The sequence below is a fragment of the Charadrius vociferus genome, unplaced genomic scaffold (genome assembly GCF_000708025.1).
Source record: "Charadrius vociferus isolate BGI_N301 unplaced genomic scaffold, ASM70802v2 scaffold1086, whole genome shotgun sequence".
Lineage (NCBI taxonomy): Eukaryota > Metazoa > Chordata > Aves > Charadriiformes > Charadriidae > Charadrius > Charadrius vociferus.
Window position 1 is genome coordinate 181,029 of NW_009648906.1, and position 18,958 is coordinate 199,986.

Consider the following 18,958-nt stretch of genomic DNA (forward strand, 5'->3'; position numbering starts at 1 on the left):
TGCAGAGCTGATATTCAGCAGTCCAGGTTTATACTCCTTGGCAAGTTCATAATTTTACTGAAAGCGATTCAGAGCATGATAGCAGGAGTGGCTGTCATATCCAATGTTCTGTGCAGCTTTCCCTTTAATTAAAGTTTGGCCTTTTTCTTCCCTTTTTTTTTTTTTTTTTTTTTTGGCTAACTTCTAAGACCCCATAATACTCAAAACTAGATCTGAAAAACTGTGTAGTGGCTCAGCCCATCTCCAGTATAGTACTTTTCCAAATCATAGCAAAAACTCAAGCTTCACATTCTATTACCTCCAGAACTTGTTTTACAGTTTGGGTGGAGTGTTACTTTGGCAGCCACCCCACCACAATTAAACTACTGTATTTGAATGGAATAGGCTTTAAAGTGAGGGTGCTCCCTTACAAGAATTTTCTGCTACGCTTCTGAATTTGCTGCTTTCCTGTTCAACCTCCTTGTTCAACCTGTACACTTTTTACAGAATGTGGTGCAAACCAAAAAATAAGTGGGTTTGCTTTGTGGCTTGTTTTTTTTTAATCTTAAACCAAGATGCTGATAATTAAATGTGCCTTTGGTGTCACGTTCATAAGCCCAAATTCTCCTGAACCAGCTGCACTAGTCTAAGCTCTAAACCTCACATTTCCAGTTGCAATTACTGTTACATGTAATATATTCAATATTTTTTAGGTTTCTACCAGTGCAATGAGAGTCCAATCATAACATTAATAGCATGCCTTATAGCTTACAAAAACCAATGAACCAGCTCACGGTCTACTGGATTTGCTCTAAGAAGTGGTGAATTTAAATCTTGCACAAAGAGCTCTCAACACTAAGAAATTCTTTAATCATCTTGATTTGAGAGGATTAAGACATGGATCAGTTGTAATACAAATGTCATGCTGGTGAAATTCTCAGTGTATTAAAAAAACATCCAAAGTAAATACACGGCTAGCACAACTAAACTCTGTTGGAAGATTAGGTTAAGCTTTAAATAAGCTATAAGCATAATTCTTCAGAAGTTAAGTCCTAGGAAACAATCACTTTAAAACAGTCTGGCACTAAACAACAGAAGATTCCACATAACTGCTAAATTGGCAGGAAAAAGGACAGCAAAGAATATGGGATACATTTTTTTACTATGAATATTTTCTCTTTATCTATTTCCATACCCTCCAAAATGTGCACGTGTAAACTCACTGTGCAGTTTATTAGTTTCAGATTAAAATAAATTAATCTCACATCAGTGACACCTAAATGCAGCCAACTAAAATGCCAAGAGTCTTTTTCACTATGCATCAGGAAAAAATAAAATAAAAAAAAAAATAAGATGGTGATAAGTGCTTCCCTTAGCCAATCCAAAGCCTTTGAATTTGAAGGAATTTTTTTAAAATAAAACTACAAGGCCAATTGAGGTACTGCAATGAGCCTTCAGAGTAGACAGTGGAGCTATACTGATCAAAACAGTACTTGGGAGCAATGTGTTCCTGGAGTTGGCTTCTAGCTCTCCATCAAAAATACACATCCATTTAAGAATAAGACTCCTCGCCCTAAAATGAAACTGAAAATGTCGCAGTTCAAGGCAGGAATTACATCCATGATATACCTGGTGCTTCAGCAGCTGGTCTAAGCTAGATTCCTAATTTCACTGTCAGCTGAGAGAATGGACATCTCCAGTCACACTTGCCTCTCCTTGACGGGTGGAGCCTAGAAGCCCAGCTTGAATTAATCCTTCAACCCTCATACAATGGAAGGTAGGAAAGATGAATCCTGCCCTCAACAGGCTTCCAGGAGCAACTGGGATCTGAAAGCGGACCAGTCAAGAAACCTTTATGATTTACTTCATCTTTCTTGTTGCCATGAGGAAACAGATTGAAACAAACAGCCTCTCCAAATAAACAGCCTTTTCTGAACTTCTGTTCGTGCCTTCTGAACGGACAAGGCAAAGGTGAGGCTAAATACACTACAATTGCAGCCTTTGCAAATAATCCTCTTCTAGTTTTTGCTATGCAGAATTTGAATGCTATTAGCCTGAGCAGCACTTTGGCTAACAGCCAGTAATGCAGACAGACAACGGATGTGCTGAAGTCTGGTGTGCTTGTGCCTGCTCTTATTTTTCCTCTTCACACCGCAAGGGCAGAGCTTACAGCCTGGCATCTGTGGGTAAAGGTAGGAAGAGAACGAAAGCACCACTTGCACACTTCCCTCTCAATTTCTGTTCCTCAAACATATGTTTGAAGCAGTCTTCAAAAGCCACAAGCAAACTGGGAAGACAGCTGCAATACTTCGTTCAACTAACTGAATCTACCTGAAATACTACAGCCAGTTGACTGTATGGTACTAGCTGCTTGCCTAAGGGAGAAGCTGCATCTCATGCAATCATCACCAGGTGAAACAGAAGGGCCTTAATACAGAATTAACCACCCCCATTACCAGCTTTTAAGGCACATTCATCATCTGCTTCAGTTGCACTAGTCACACAACCGCCGCAGAAGTCCATCTCACCCATAGACAAGGTGACAAACCAGGACAGAGTGAGGGAAGGATCCGATTGGCAGGGAGATATTTCAGAGCACTAAAAGCATACATGTTAGGAGGAGGGGAAGAGCTTCCACCAATACACAGAGCAACAGCCTATATTCTGCCCTTTCAAATTGGACTGGATGTTAACACAGGTCTTCCGTATATGAAAAAGTACTGAAAACAACAGGTGAAGAAAAACAGTACCCTTAGAAAAGGGCATGTACCCTTCACCTGCCCTCTGGATCCTAACGTACTGTCCCAGCAGTATGAGCTCATTTCACACCCAAAGGGGAGCGTGATGAGTTCTCAGCATGCACATAAATAAAGCATGTAAGGACAGGATAAGTACAAATATGCACACAGCATGTCTGGGTGCCAGGGTAAGCCACAGTCACTTACTTGTATTCTGAAACCCAGAGACTGTGTATTTAGAAGTCAATTTCAATGAAGCTTTTTTGTTAAAAATTAAACAACGGTTCTTTAGTTTTTAAACAAATTTGTCCAGACTTAGCCTGTTGGTTTTCTTTCCTTTTAACTGAATTAAAGATTCTTGTTCCACAGTTGTAGCACAGTATTCACATTAACTTGTAATGAATACTTAAAATGCAAAAAACCAATATTCTTTGCTCTGTTGAGTTCTCGTCACACTTCCATTATTTTAATACAAAGTACACTGCAATTGCACAGAAAAGTACTTTGCTTTAAAAAGTCATAGCCCATAAATCAGCCATCAAAAGTACACACAAGAACATTTTAAAGAGCATCAGGACAGATATTTAATATTTTACTCTTCAAAATAACAGCACGTGTAACCACCTGTTGCAAAGCTACACAGGTCTGAGTACAAAAGGAGGAGAAAAATAGTCAAACGAGAATGGCACATCCTCTCTGCTCCCAAGCTGATTAAAGGAAGATGCTTGTGATAACCAGGTAGAGAAGGAAGCTAGGACAGCTTTTGTCTTCCCATTCGCCACCTCCGACCCTATGCAGCCACTCCACAAGAGCCTTGGCAAACCAAGCATTTCCACAGCTGCTCTCTGACGTACCCTTGAGCCACATGGAGGAAGTTTCAGAGAGGTCGGAACAGCTTAGGAGGGCTGAACTGCCTCCTGCTACACACATTTCTGTCCATGTAGATGTTTCACTGACTTCAGAATGTATCTAGGCCCAAGCAGTTGCTCAAAGTCGAACAGAAAGACTGAGACAGAAACAGAGGTTGAACCCAGACCTCCAGATCCTGGTGAATCAGTGCCAGACAGAAAGGATCACTTGGGGAAAGAGCAACAAATGGCATGGAAAGAAAATAGATGAAATCAGATAAAATGAATGAAGTGCCACATGGACCCAAGTAAAAGCATCAGAGAATAACTGGAAAAGAAAGTAGTGTAAAGAGCAGAGAGAGGAACAGTGAAAGGTGGGGAGGGCTGGGAGGGGAAGAGGAAGGGTGCAAAGCAAAAGAGGTGGAGAGTGTGCAGGGGGGCCAGACTGATAAGCAGTGAAAACATTGTTAGGGTAAGCTTGCCACAGCTGTCATGGGTGCCACAGGAGGAATTAAAACAGAAACAAGTTTTCACAGACACAACTGTGTATTATGGAAGCTTTCTTCCATAACGGTATCGGGAACAGAGAAAACTGTAGGTGTGAAGTGCATCTGTCATGAACTTGGGGTCACCTGGCAATTCTGCTGCACTCAGAAAATACCGATAGTCCCATTAAGAAGTAAATTGACCTATACTAGCTTGGTTACACTCCTTACTGTAATTATAGAAGTATGCTACAAGTACTGCTACATACTAACACACATTATATGTTTTTCCTCTTCCCACAAAAAACAGGATCCTGGCTCTGGACTAATCCGATCCTCTCCATTAAGTCTAATTCAGCCTGAGTCCTCAAACATTAGCTAGGAACTATTTCAATGCCAATGTTTTAACCAAAAGTCCTTTAAAAATATTTCCATCAAAAGAAAAAAATAAATGCAATAAGCCTCCTACCGAACTGATGGAACACTCACACCACCCTACTAAAAGGACAGGATATTCAAATATTTCCACAGCAGTTTCATTTGAACTGTGTGTACATTTTATATTTTAAACTGTGCAGTTTACAATGGACAGAAGCATCCTTAACAACATAATTACTTGGTAAATGAAGAAGAGAATAAAACACAAAGGTGCAAGGGCACATGTTTACACTCGACCACTGTAGAGATCAGAGGCTTTTATAAGGCTCGGCTTATATATTATTTTTAAAATCTTTTTTATCAATATCATTGACATTAATAGATTCTTTCAATTAATATAGTAATGCATATACACTCATATGATTGCATATATGCTGAATAATTTTTTTGGTCTGGAATATGCCTCTGTGAAAGATGTATCAGCTGCTAGGAATTCATATAGTTAGGAATTATATACTTCCCTGAGCTTCTATGATTAGCTTTTAGCTGTATTCTTGCAACAGAGACTATAAATTGTGTCATATGAAATATCAACTGTCTTATTCATGTTGTTTAATGATGATACTGAGAACACCATGTGTGTGAAAACTCCATTAAATACCAAATAATAGCAATCCTATGTTTTCCCAATGATTTGTGTGGTGATCTATATATTTTAGGTTTAGGATAACAGCTCCTCTTTCAGAATAAATATGTGTAAAGACTTGAGCTTCCAAATCCACATGTCCATGCTTAAATGTAAGCACATAAGTGAGCCTAACAAAGACACAGGTAAGTAAGCACGTGACTGACTGGTTGGATCTCTTCAGGAACATGTTCTTTTACTTTAAAGCAAGCAGGTGCCAGATTCTCAGTAAAAGAAATGAAACTTAGACTGTATGCTTAAAAACGTCAAGCATGCATGTTAGCATATCTTGGCGAAAAAACTATATAAATTCAGGCTTAAACACATTCTGAAATTTAGATGTTTTGGTAGTGGTTCATCTTGACTTCAGACTCCATGTCATCTCCTGCAGAATCCCACACCTCTTCTTGAGAGAACCTTTCATACGGAGCGCCCTTCACCACTGAGGTCTCAAAATTCAGACCTGATGATAGTTACAAAGCCTTTATCTGAGCCGTGAGTTAACAGAAGAAAGCCATGCTGTGGGACTCAGGGATTCATTCAAAACACAAGCCAAATAAAGTGAAGACAAACAAAGGAATACAGATCTTGATGCACTGACTCACATCACAATATTATCTACCCCTTTAGATACACTTGCAGGAGAAATTTACTCAACTTATTTGGAAATTTAGAAGGCTACGTGTCTTATCATATAAATAAATGTATTCACATTTGTGCCCAGATTAAACAAAATTTATACTTATTAATATATTCAGACAGCAGCATATTTAGACTCTAGGAGCAAAAATTAGAGACTAACACTATTTAAATAATTGACCTGAAACAAATCAAGAGGGTAAGAAAAAGAGTATTTTCTACTTCACATCTCTGCCTTAAAAAGCCTACTGATTTAACAGTATTCTTCATTACTAAATGCATGGTACACAATGTCAGTCATCCAAATTTACAGTCAGAATTCCTTAAATTACTTTCCTATGATTTTACCCTTCATAAAGAACACTTGCCAGCTACTGTAAGGATAAAACAACATCAGAGATCTTAAAAGGCATTAAGAAAATCTTTCTGTGGGAAATCAGACTACCACTGCATTCATATGGAAACACAAAGTTATTATACGGCAGACACTAAAAGACTCATTTCAAAGAGCTAGAAGGATGGAGGGGAAAGGAAGAAAAGACAACTCATTCCCATCTGTGCCATGTGCAAACTGTCACACCATTCATGCAAAAATAAAAATGAATGGTCACTAAATACTCTACGTGTTTTTACCAAAAACATCATGTGTTTTTAGCCAGTTTTAAGCCTCTGCTCAGAACTATTTAAAAGAAAGGTCTGATTTTCTAAGAAACAGAATGTAACACTGTAGAAACTGTTGTACCAGATCAGATCTGTGGTGCATCCACACCAGTACCCTGTGTCTGACAATGCCAGCATGGGATGCTTTAGGAGAAGAAAAAAAAAAAAAAAAAAAGAAAGAAAAAAACAAACCCCAACAACAGTAGCCAGAGGACAGCTAATCTGTGTTATGATTTGAAATAGTCCTTCTAATTAGCAACTGGTTTAGAATTTGATATTTGAATTTTTACATCACATCCACAGTTTGTTAGGAATATCTATCATAATGCTGGGCATTACTCTTATCCAACATAGTATTTTTTAATAAAAATACTTCCTTTTTGATGCAAATGTTTTTGTTTCATATGTCTTTTTTTCAGATCCCTAACCATTTTTTTTCTTTCCATGAGGTTTTCCTAAAACTACAATCCCCCTTTCTGAGATGTTATTTCAAAGAATCACAGATAAGCTCAAACCATTGATTTTATATACCATGGTATATTCACTATTCTTTATCTCTACATATCACAACATCTTTCTGACTTTTTAATGATCTCTGCTGTAGCATCAGAAGAGATTTCCACAAAACTGGCTTCATTAATGTTTTTCTAAACCTTTATCACTAAAGTAGCATCCTGTAAAGTATTAGAATTCACCATTTACCCACCGTTCTGCATTGCTTTTGCTTTACCAACATTAACTTGACACCACATCATCTAGATGGTCACTTAGCTATCTGCATAGAAACTTTGACTTTTTTTAGAAACTATGAATATACAATGAATTCTTCATCAGTAAATCTTGCACCCTCAGTAAGCACCCTTTTATTCAGCACTTTATTTTTCTTTGCCATATTGACACATTCAAACAATTCTAGCAATGAGAAAAAAAAATTGCCTCAGAAATAGGTTTATTTCCTTAGGAAGAAGTTAGATGCTTTCTACCTATTGTCCCCCTCATGCTTAATGAAATCTACAATAACAAGAGAATCTGAAAGGCTCAAAAAAAAATATTATTCACTACGAATTTCCTTTAAAAAAGACAGATAAAAGATGTTTATATACACTACTAACAGCTTCGGCTTCACAGATGAGCAGTCAGCAATGACACAGGTATGAAAGTGCCACAGCAGCCTACAATATAAACAAGAAAGCTGCTGAAGTTCAACTGTTTCAGTCATCAGCAAGAAGTAAGCCTCTCCCTGATGCACCATCTCAACAGTATGGAAAGCATAGCAGACAGCAGTGACTCCCTACAAGATGCCCCGTAGGGATTAAAAAAAAAAGACAAGTAGGAATGGAGTTGGGAACTTTCCTGTAGATCATCTTCTCTACTAGGAGGCTAATGGGGTTAATCAGAAGAAAGGTTGTCAAAGACAGGCTGGCTTGGGTGAGAAAGCTTTCCCTGCAACAAAACCATGACCACTGCAGGACACAGGTACAAAAAGTGGGCTTAGCTTACAGCTTTGCTTGAAGACCCGCCCACTCAGGATACTGATTTCTGCAAAGTGCAGAAATTAAGATTGTAACAGTGGGCTGAAATCCAACTTCAGTAGCAGCTGTGTTTGGGAACAGACAAGAACAATGTTGCTTGACATACAGAAAGCTGGAAATAGCACCAGACGGCCTGCCTGATGAATCTGGTGCCTCAGATGACATACCAGAACACATGTTTTCCAAAGAACAATGCAAATGATGATCCTTACATTTTCTGTTCTTATTTCAAGAAGGTGGTAAGTACATTCAGATGTACTCCATGGGAATAAGGGATGGGCAGGCAGGTTAAACCCAAGCAGCCTACTGAGCCATGAGCAAGCTGTAGGATATAGATACGTTAGGTCATCTGAAAATATTTTCAGTGTTTGCATATTTCTAACATTTCTTTCTTCCCTGCTTCATTGGTATGCTAAAGGTCACCTTAGTACGTCAAACGAAGCAGGCAGAGAAGCCAGCCACAGCTTGGTCTGCTTGAAAGAGGCAAACTAGTTTGTTTCGTTCGTTAGCAAGGAAACATGGTAGTAGAGACTTCCCCACCGTGAGCTTTTTTTCTGGTAGAGAAGGGGCTGCACAGGTAAAACTGAACCAGGTAACTCTCCTATGATGTGCCATAAAACCAACACCAATGCTGATGAGGGCAGAATGTTTTGGGCTTTGCTTCAACACATCTACTTGTTTCTCAGATCCCCCACTGACAGAGTTGTAGTCAGTGGGCTCAGAAAGCTGATTTGACTGACGAGGCTCTCTAGGGAAAGCTTTTGAAGGGGATTACTCCACCACCTACCTCAGTTCCAAAGTGTACATCAACCAGCTAAGAATCTCCACTTCCCACCTGCAGATAGATAATTTGGTGGAAATACTTAATCAAGCTCCTGTGCTATATTTAACTCACAGACCATTCCACAGGTGAAAAATATTCAGCTAATGAGAAATAATACAAATTTGATAGCAAAACAGACTACCAAGTCACAAAATAATATCCCTTTGGCAGTAAGTTTAACATCATCACAAATCACACATCAGTTCAGTCCCTTCAAATAATAAAGGACAGAAATACGGTGTAATGCTGACCTCTGCAACACTATATTTTTATGGTCCAAATGGCTTTCTGTCAAGACCAGTCTTTGACACAGAGGCTTGGATTGGCAGGTTACTGAAGTTGCAGCACTCCACACTAACAGCTCGTATCTCCTACAGCCTGCCTGGCCTGTGCTTCAGGTCACTCCATCTTGAAGTGTGACCAGAAAAAACACTCAGGAGACAACTACTGCATAGAAGATGACACTTTGGAGTCAGTATAATACATTTCCTTTGAACAACTTCACTACCTAAGTTCTGACTACAGTGGAGCTCCCACACAGGGTCACACCTGAGTGAAAAGACCTTTGTTCTGATTTTTCAAGGGTTGTCCTCCTTCCCCAAAATTTGCCTGCAAGTGCCACAGTCTCTGACAGGCAGACAAATATGGGTAAAAAGGTGCAAGAGCAATTTAAGAATCCTTCACATCCCACATGGAGATATTTATTTCCTAGAGCTTTTGACTCTCCAGAGAGAAGCCTGCTGTTCATTTACATGGGAAATAACAATGAAAAGGAACATACAGTGATAGACTTTGGTTACCAAACATGGCCTGGTGTGGTAGCTCCTCTTTCACATTTGTAGGATCCACTAGAAAACAAATAAAATAAAATATCTGTCTGCATGCATAAAACCTAGAAAAGTTATTATCTGAGTAACACACAACCTATACACGACCTATTCATGTCCAGCCTGGCCTTGAACTCCAGGTTGTTGAGGCCTCTTCCCTGGAGGTGTTCAAGGCCAGGCTGGATGTGGTCTTGGGCAACCTGGTCTAGTCGGAGGTGTCCCTGCCCATGGCAGGGGGGCTGGAACTCGATGATCTTTAAAGTGCTTTCCAACCTAAACCATTCTATGATTCTATGATTAGTATAGTGCTCAAGAATAGTTCCAGCTGTAAAACTATCATCACACTAAGAATTTAAAAAAAAATTTTAGAAAAGAAATGCTGCCTCCCGAGATTCTCAAACAGAAGGTTAAATTTAAACAATTGTAGCTATCAATCAAGACATTTCCTATCTCTCTGAAAGGCATTATTGCATCCTAAGGAAATGTATACTAAGTACATTGAAGCACTCAATTTCAAAGTAAATGAATGGTGTTAGGTACAACTAACAATTTTTAGGTGCATTTTAGTGCTTATTGTTGATGATGAAATACATGATTTTTTTTCTGACAATTAATTACTTTAGTATGAAATATTTTCCTATATTTTGATGCCACATTCACAGCAATAGCACATTTAAAAGTTTTTGTATACGGTCATCGCTGGACTAAACATTGTGAATTTTTAGATTTTGCCACTATATGGGTAAGTTATCTAATTCACTATGCTTCAGAACAAAGCAAAAAGAAACTGCACTCCGTGTAAAGTCTTCAGGTTTGGCTGGGTTAACAGGGTGACAATGAAAAAACGTATCATTTGATATGAATACCTTGCCTGCTTCCTGCAGTAGAAGCGGCAACAACTATTAGCACTCTTCCTTAGCCCTGCTCAGCCTCCTCTCCAACACTGCCCCTCAAATGCCATCCACTTCCAGAAGGATGTTTCTGCTTCTCTTTAAACAGTGACACATGCCACTTGCCTCAGTGAGTCAAAAGAAACCTCAGATGTTTTGCCAACAGCATCAGCTCTTGTCAAAAGGTTGGGTGCCTCTACCAGTCTGTTAGATCTCACACAATTCAGAAAATAAACTGGGTACAGATGCTTTCTTACAACGAGACACACCTATTTCAGAACATGGTTCAGATATATTGCTTGGCTACTATGACAAAAACTATTGCAGGAAACACAGAAAGCTATTGCAGCAAGCATAGCTGTACCTCTTCCAGAGAGGCGAAAAAATCCAAAACAAACAAAAAAGCCCTCTGTGGATTTTAAGGGACCTGGAACACTTCCTTACAAATTTCCAGCCAAAATCATTAAGGGGAAAGAAAAGGGACAAGTGGGATCTCTCTTCAGTGCTCCATGCACCCTTCACATGTTTTCCACACAATGATAAACCACTTATTTGGAAAAATGCAATAGTAAAAAAGTGCCCCACTAAGAGCTAACAGACTTAGAACATGTTTTATCACGTGAAATGGTGACTATAGGGTATTAGGCGCTATTATTGAGGGCTTGTAAAGCAAAATGCAGGAAATGGGACATCCTAATTTTGCTCTTGATAACAGAAAAAAAAAATAAAATTCATACTTACTGCAAAGTACCAGAGAAAAAGTGGAACCAGAAAGGGAAGGAGAAAATAAATAAATAAATAAAACACCATTAAATTTAGTTTGAATCATGTGGCAAAGAAATACATTCAAGCTGAACCAGAATAATATAATAATAAGGATGCACCTCTTGTTAAAATGCAAGCAGGGCTGAAAATCACTTTGAATAGTAGCCTTGTGATGAGAAACTTAAGGCCACTCCTTCCTGTAATATTTTTCATTTGATCTGGCTGAACAAATATTAGGGAATTTAACTGGGGAAAGGTAAGTCTGTAGATATTCGCAAGTCTGCAGTTGTCACTGTGGCTGGCCTTAAGACTTACAGGAGTATGAGACAGTTTGCTTTTTGTGCTTGGCAAAAGAAAACAGTTCTCACTGACTTTGTATACATCTCCTCTTGAAAAGAGATCTACTGAGAGCAGGGATTGCACCCCACCAGAAATCCATTACGTGGCTCTGGATTTCTCATCCCATACTGTTGTCTGAATTTAACTGAGAGACTTCATTCATCTTCCTCAGCAACTGCCTGCATGATCAGCTAGGTCTATCCAGTCTTGCAGAACAGCACACACATCAAACTGCCCATTTCCACTTCTGCTAGCAGGTCTTCATACGTGGAGGACAAATAGAGGAGCACAGAAAGAACAGAGAGCTTCTCCCAACATACACTTTTGGTCAAACCAGAGAACTGGTTGCCTTGAACAGCTTCCTTCTCCTAGTTACACAAGACTCACAAAGCATGGAAAAGCTGAAGTGAGATGCAAGCAGTCACTTCTTCAGTAAACTTAGTGGATTTCCAACCATTTCTGTTGGCAGGTGGAGAAGCAATAGCACTAAATATGGAGAGATAAATATCTTTCTACATTTGTCAGCTATCTACCAAAGTAAGATTTGTCTCTTAGTCAGTGCCTGCTGAAAGGACGGAGAAACTCTTCCCTCCACTGGGAAATGAAAGAAAGCAATCAGAAACCTCCGATAACCTAATGCAAGGCTGACAAGGGCAAAGAACAAATTTCTCTCACCTTGGCAAGAGGGGCCTGTTTGCTTCCAGGAAACATCTGTAGAAAGTTTACTTACAAAAACCCACAGGCCAGAAAAAATGGCATATAGAAAATCACCATAATGGCACTATATCGATCAGAAAAAGCTATGTGGCTTGGCTCTTCTCAATGTAAGAGGTCTGACTGAGATCTGTTTAGTCATAAGTAGACATTCAGAGCAGTTCAGTACTCTGAATAGAAGACTAGATCAGAACATGTGGGTTTTGAGCTCTGTATAAAGAATTCTGTACCGGATTTTCCCAACAGAAGTCAACGCATCTGTTTCCAAAAAAAAAAAAAAAAAGAAAACATATAAACGACTGAAGATATCCAGGGTAGGCAACAACCTAAATGTAAAAGCCTTTCCCTGAATTTTTTGCATCTTACACAATGTTTCTGAGCCTTTAGAAATGGTAAGCCAAGCATGCAAGGTCCCCTCTGAGAGGCCAGCTCTGGTAGTCTCTCCCTCATATGTTTTTAGCATGCACCACTCAATCTGTAAAAAGTGGGGATACACCATGATGATTTCAAGCAGAAGAATATATTCAGTCATTTTATCAGTTATAAAGGACAAATGTTTCCAGTCACTGTCATTATAATATAATCATCAATCTTCAGTAAGAAAAAAAACTTGACCGAAAAAAAGTTGGCTAAAATTATGTCCACTTACCAGCAAAAGGATAGAATGGTATTTGAATCCAGACTAAAATTAACCTGAAACTCAACAACCTAACTCTTAAGAAGACAACTGTATGACAAAAGATTATATTTCATTTACCTTTTAAAACTCAAATTTACAAACCGTCTTCTGACTCAAAGTAAATTTACAACTCATGATTGTAGACAGAGGTAAAAAACTGGATGACATATATTGAAGTTTTAGACCACAATTTGTTATTGCACACTTAATTATTAACACTTAAATAGCAGTGAGAAGAAACGTCAAATGCATGAAAAGTATCATTTATTTCTCCTGGCAGATATTAATCGGCCTGTATTCATGACTTTTGGAACTATTACTAATGAGGAAAAATAGCCATCCCAGCATGGCAGCAATATCTGTAGTGAGGGGACATTATTCTAGCCGTTAAAAAAATGGGGGGGAGGGGGAATATCACACCATAGGATACGAAAAACAGTTTCTCAAAGGGGATGTCTATGACTAAATTTCTAAATTGCTGCCACAGCAGAGTGAGGGAGAAATTCTGAAAGCGCGTCCAGCAGGTCAGCCGTAAGATTAGTCTCAGCAGCTATTGGCTAACCGGAGTTCGTGTTTGTTTACTCCCCCAGGGTCTAGTCATTTTGTTACACCGAACCAGGCAGCTAACCAGTGATCATCAGGGACAGCGAGGTGTCCTTTGAGTAGAACAGCTCCTTTTCTTCACTTTTTTGCAGGGCAGAACAGTGGAAAAATGGTCCAAATATGTTTTCTATTATGCTTTTATCAAAAGCATAAAAATAGGACCATATTAGTTTAACTTCCAAGGTATGCTAAAAATTATATACAGCCTCCTGTGGTATGTAAATGAAGCCAGGAGTTTAGTGGTTATCCATGGGTATATTTCCTAAGCAAAAAGAACTTTTGTAAATGTAGTTAGCCATAGTAAATGGACAAGAACTATACAAGCATATTATTCCACTATTTCATGGTTTTAACTGAAGATCAAAAGCCACTATGCTATGATAGTGTTTATCTCAGTACCAACCATTACCTTGAAGGACTCCCGTGGAAGCTGTTACTCCTACTGTCTGTTTTACTTTTGTAGAGTTGTAAGAAAAGTGTCGTTTGGACACAGAATCCTCAGGATTCTGGCTTTTTTTGTCTTTCCTTTTGGGAAGGTGAGGTGAGGAACTGTTTTCTCCTGGGTCACTGGATCCAACAGTAGATTTAGATTGCCGGTCGTTTCCCTGCAGAGAAGCGTACACAATCATCACTGATGAAAATGACAAAGTTTATTTTTTTAATTTCAATATTACTTCAACGTTTTAATACTAAGGATTAGTATCAGGTGTTTAAGAAGCATATTAATTTACAATCAGTACAGTTAAATGACATCATAGAATCATAGAATGATTTAGGTTGGATATCTTAAACTATCCAGAAAACTGTAACTGTCTCGTCAACTTACTATATGATCCAACTGATTAAATGCTCCTCAACAACTCCCAGAAGAAAATAACACATTTATTATCAGGAAATAATGTTTCATTTGATGAAAGGAATGGCTAGGTGAATATATACATGCACACATGATATACAGCTACGTCTCATCTATACATATGTATGGAAAGTCATAAGATGTAACATATATAACTTGTGAATAATTCATTGCCTGTGTAAATGAGACATGGGCATTAATCTAAGTGTCAACAGCTTCTGGAAGAGGATGACAGTCTTCACGTGGCAGCAACACTGTGACTGCCAAGTGGACACTAAGAAAGGGGTCTGCCCACACATCACCTCTTCATCACCTCCAAGGACATCAGCCCCTTCCTCTGGTTCCTCTGTGGTGTATCTAGAAACAGAACCAGAAATCTGGTCCTTATTTTTACAGCTTTGAAGTATGTATGATCCCAGGTGTACTAGCCAGAGATTTTATTATTTATACACACTTTTCAGTCTAAATCTGTTCACAATCAACATTGTTAAAACCGGAACTGTATATAGCAGCCCTTTAAGGTGCTGTTTATATCATTCTAGGCTACACAAAGACTTTATCAAATGAATACGCTCATTCTTGCCTTTCATTAGGGGCTGTCAGCCTCCTACTTTTGCCAGTCTAGCAACACATGTAGTTTCTTCCTAATCCAGTTCTGTCAAAACGCTCTATATAACAACAAAACACTCAAGCAGATAGGACAGCAAACCTTATCAGTATCTGGAACTGTTCATCTTATCACAGTCTTAGCTGAATCACAGAGGACAAATATATTCTACTTCATTGTTTTGCTTAGTGTAGCTGCATGAACAATTCATACCATTTTAGAACTTGGCAACCAGAAAGGCCTTTCATTCTGCAATGGTCATGGACAATTGTCTTCACCTCACTGCTAAAGTTAAAAAGGTAATACTACGTAACACTAACATCTTTCAGAAAAATAAGTCCTGAGCAAAATCCTGCATCTCTTTAAAAAAAAACCTGCACACGTTATTACATTTTTATGTGATTTTTCTAGTTTCCACATAATCAGTAGAGATCAGTTGTGTGTCAAATATCTTACTTAAATACCATCTAGCTCTTACCTTCTAATCTGCCATTTATCTACCAATGTGCTCAAACCTACCACTTATCCTTTCTCTATAAACAGAAATGAGGGCACAGCAATATTTCAGTCTCTTCTAATTCAAACTGCAGACTGTTACTCCCAAGCAATAATGGTAAAAAATATAAATATCAAATCGAAGCAAACAATTGCATGATTTACATCAGTTCAAGTGTTGCAATAGATATTTAAGAGCAGTAGTACATATTCCTGCCTCCTTAAGTTTTGACACTTGTTATCAGTGTGTGTTACAATCCCAATAGAATAAAAGTGAATATCAAATAATTTTCTGTACATGTTGTTCAGTAATAGTAGAAAAGGCAAAAAGTCAAAACTGTTATTGAGTTATTTTTACAAATTCTGGAATTGTAAAGCTCGTTTTAAAAACAAATATCACTTAAAACTATGTTCTTTACTGAGGTTTATATTCTACTGAATTTCAACAGAATGGAACAGAGACTTGTATGTTTTATTGCTTACTGTGTTTAGTGGCTCCAGGGTTTTTTGCTTTGTAAACAGCAAATGGACATGATCAACTACCACAATTATAATGACAGACTGTGAGTCTGACTCTCCACTGCCTTCTACTTGTACAGTAAAATGCATTTGTACAGAATCAGAGCAAACAGATACTTATATTCTGATTTGGCACTGTTTTAAATCCACAGTGGACTCTTTTAGTACACATATACATAGCTACACAGGATACAAAGCAGTGGAGGCTCAAGCTCTATTTAATTGTTAGCTAGGACAAAACACACAAGATAGGAAACTTCCAGTTTATTTAGACTTAGCATGCAGAAACACCATTTTCTGCGAGAGCTTTGTAAAAGGTTCTGTGTTTTTCTTTTAGGTGTATATTTTGAATAAATAAATAAACAAACACAGAAAGACAGCTGACAAGGTTTATGCAAAAGACCTCAAGGCAGTAGTAGATCTTTGCTATGGAAGGTTTTATAAAAAATAGAGCAGCCATTATTGCAATAATATTTTCTCATTTTTCTGTTGTCTAATTGACACTGCAAATAGCTACAGATTCATCAAGCTTTAATAAGCACACCACCAGGTGGTTGTGGATTTTTTCTCTTCAGATTTAATTAAAACCCAAAGGACAGGGACTTTCCATCTGCTGGAACTAAGCAAAATTAGAAACAAACTTTATTATGGCAATTGATACTTACACTGCCTTTAGACTTTCTAGATCCCACAATCGGAGGTAGTACAAAGGTTTTGGAACTGCAGAAATAAGCCATATCTTAGAATTGTATACACTGTCACTATCAAAGACACTATGTATCTATAACCAAGTCGTATAACACCCAAGTTGGCTATGGCAACAGAATTAGTTGCTTCATTCATTACGTTTTTTTACGAAGAATGACACATTTCTGTTCACTAGACTACATTTAAACACATAATCATTAATTTACTCAAACAAATGCATTACATTTTCCCACAATGCATACTTTACATACAGAAAATTAGCAGAGCAGTATTCAGTGAATTACTGTGTGAAAGATCCTTACAACTACTACAATGAAAGCACCCAGCAATTTCAATAAAACTTTACATCAATTGATCAACACAGCTTTTCACTGTCCTTAAATTAATCTGTTGCAAATGTTTTTTCCCAAAATACTTTCAAGTTATTCACATTGTCTACAGTTGCTCACTAAAAAAAAAAAAAAAAAATTACACCTCAGTTTATATGGAGAATATAGGACAAATTCTCTAAATTACACCAATTTGTGGGACAAATTTCAATTTCTTTCCATTTATTTCAATGAAATGTCTCCAAATTCTCATGTTTTCCAAAGATACTAGAAGCCCAAGTTTCTCCTTATAGACACCCAGTTTAGGACCCTATTACGTGATAATTCCAGCCTGTAAAAAATCGACCCAAACTTAAAGCATTCTTAAGGGACTACATATTCCATGAAACATTACCAAAAAAGAGTACACCTAGACTGGTGTAGCTGCACCTAAGCTCATTCAGTTGTACATGTTTCTATCCCAAGAAAAAAAAAAACCACACAAATCAAGCCAAGTAAAAATAATTTTTCTCTGACATTAATTTTGTGATACGTGATCAATGGCATGTTTAGGAGGAAAATAATCTGCTGAATTTTCATTTTCTCTTTTGTTTTTGTTATCGCAACTTTCTTGGAAGTTGTTTATAAAGTTTTGCATCCATACTAACCCATCCATCCATTCATCCATCCCACCCTCCCTTGTTCTCGTAATGATGATTTTGAACTTTACTAGTAGTACTTTGTAAACAAATTGACACACACAAGCACGTGAGAAGTATATCACACACCTATAGAACTTACCCCTGTGGTCTTCTCATTGTAGATTTGCTAAACAGCAGATCACCGTACGGCAACTTCTTAAACTTTTCTCTACCCACTGCAACATAAATTTGCCCATTCTCCAAGTCTGACCCATTCTGAACAAGTTTTCCATCTAAAGTGTAAAGTCTGAAAAATATGAAAACGCTTAGTATAATACAGTAAACCGAATGTTAAGTTTTATTAAAGAACATTGAAAGCTACATTAATCTAAACTCACTAAATCATACTGAATTTCCAGATATGAAACCCAATAAAGTCCAGTGCATGCCACACAATGATCAGTTGGTACATAAAAAAAGACAAGGAAAGACAGAGCAAAATAATGACCTAAATCACAGTTTAATGAATTATTAAGTGTTATAACAGATTAAATACTTTCATAATGTCTAATATGAAATAAATTAATTTGTACTTAGAAGGTCTTTAATGCCTTTCCCCTGATACTTTGGAAGGGATCTATTTTGTGAGTACCCGACCCCTCTCATATCAAGTTCCACCTCCCATCTGTGCTCCACACACTATGCAGTAACCTGTGAAGAACAGCACATTCACGGCCCCATGACTCAAAACCCAGAACCTGTCCACCTAAGACAGACCAAGTTGATAACGTTGGACTTATATTACATAGATCAGAAGGTTGGAACATGGCTGTACCTGGTGGGGTAAGGCTGGAAGTAGCAGGAAATACAATAATACATTATAACAAGAAGCCCTGTATCTTAGACACCTACAACACCAATAAAATACCAAAATTACACCAGGTAGATTTTTACCACAATAATTTATATTTGTACACTTTACTGAGAAGGAAGTAATGCATCAGGGACTGGGGGGTGGGGGGATTGGGGATGGTCAACACATTATTTCTATGCTATCCCAATTACTTGATTGTTGAGTTTGTGATTTTATTTAAGGATGGTCAAAACAACGAGGAAGGAGGAAACATTCAATAATAAATAAGGTCTTTGCTATGAAACATATTCCAAAACCCAACAATATTTATATTTAATTAAAAAGCCAACATTAACAGTTTTGCATTTAAGTATTAAATGCAGGAAT

The 18,958-nt window shown here is 37.8% G+C and overlaps 1 protein-coding gene across 1 annotated transcript in view; it reads right to left on the bottom strand.

Moving 5' to 3' along the window:
• The window catches only part of DCDC2 (doublecortin domain containing 2), a 72,044-nt gene that overhangs the window by 26,105 nt on the left and 26,981 nt on the right, over positions 1–18,958 (bottom strand). Inside the window, exons 5-7 of the mRNA XM_009887220.1 lie at positions 17,879–18,025; positions 16,727–16,781; positions 13,988–14,189 (exon numbers count right to left, since the gene is read on the bottom strand). Coding sequence (XP_009885522.1) covers positions 13,988–14,189; positions 16,727–16,781; positions 17,879–18,025 — 404 coding nt within the window. The remainder of the gene's footprint in view (positions 1–13,987; positions 14,190–16,726; positions 16,782–17,878; positions 18,026–18,958) is intronic.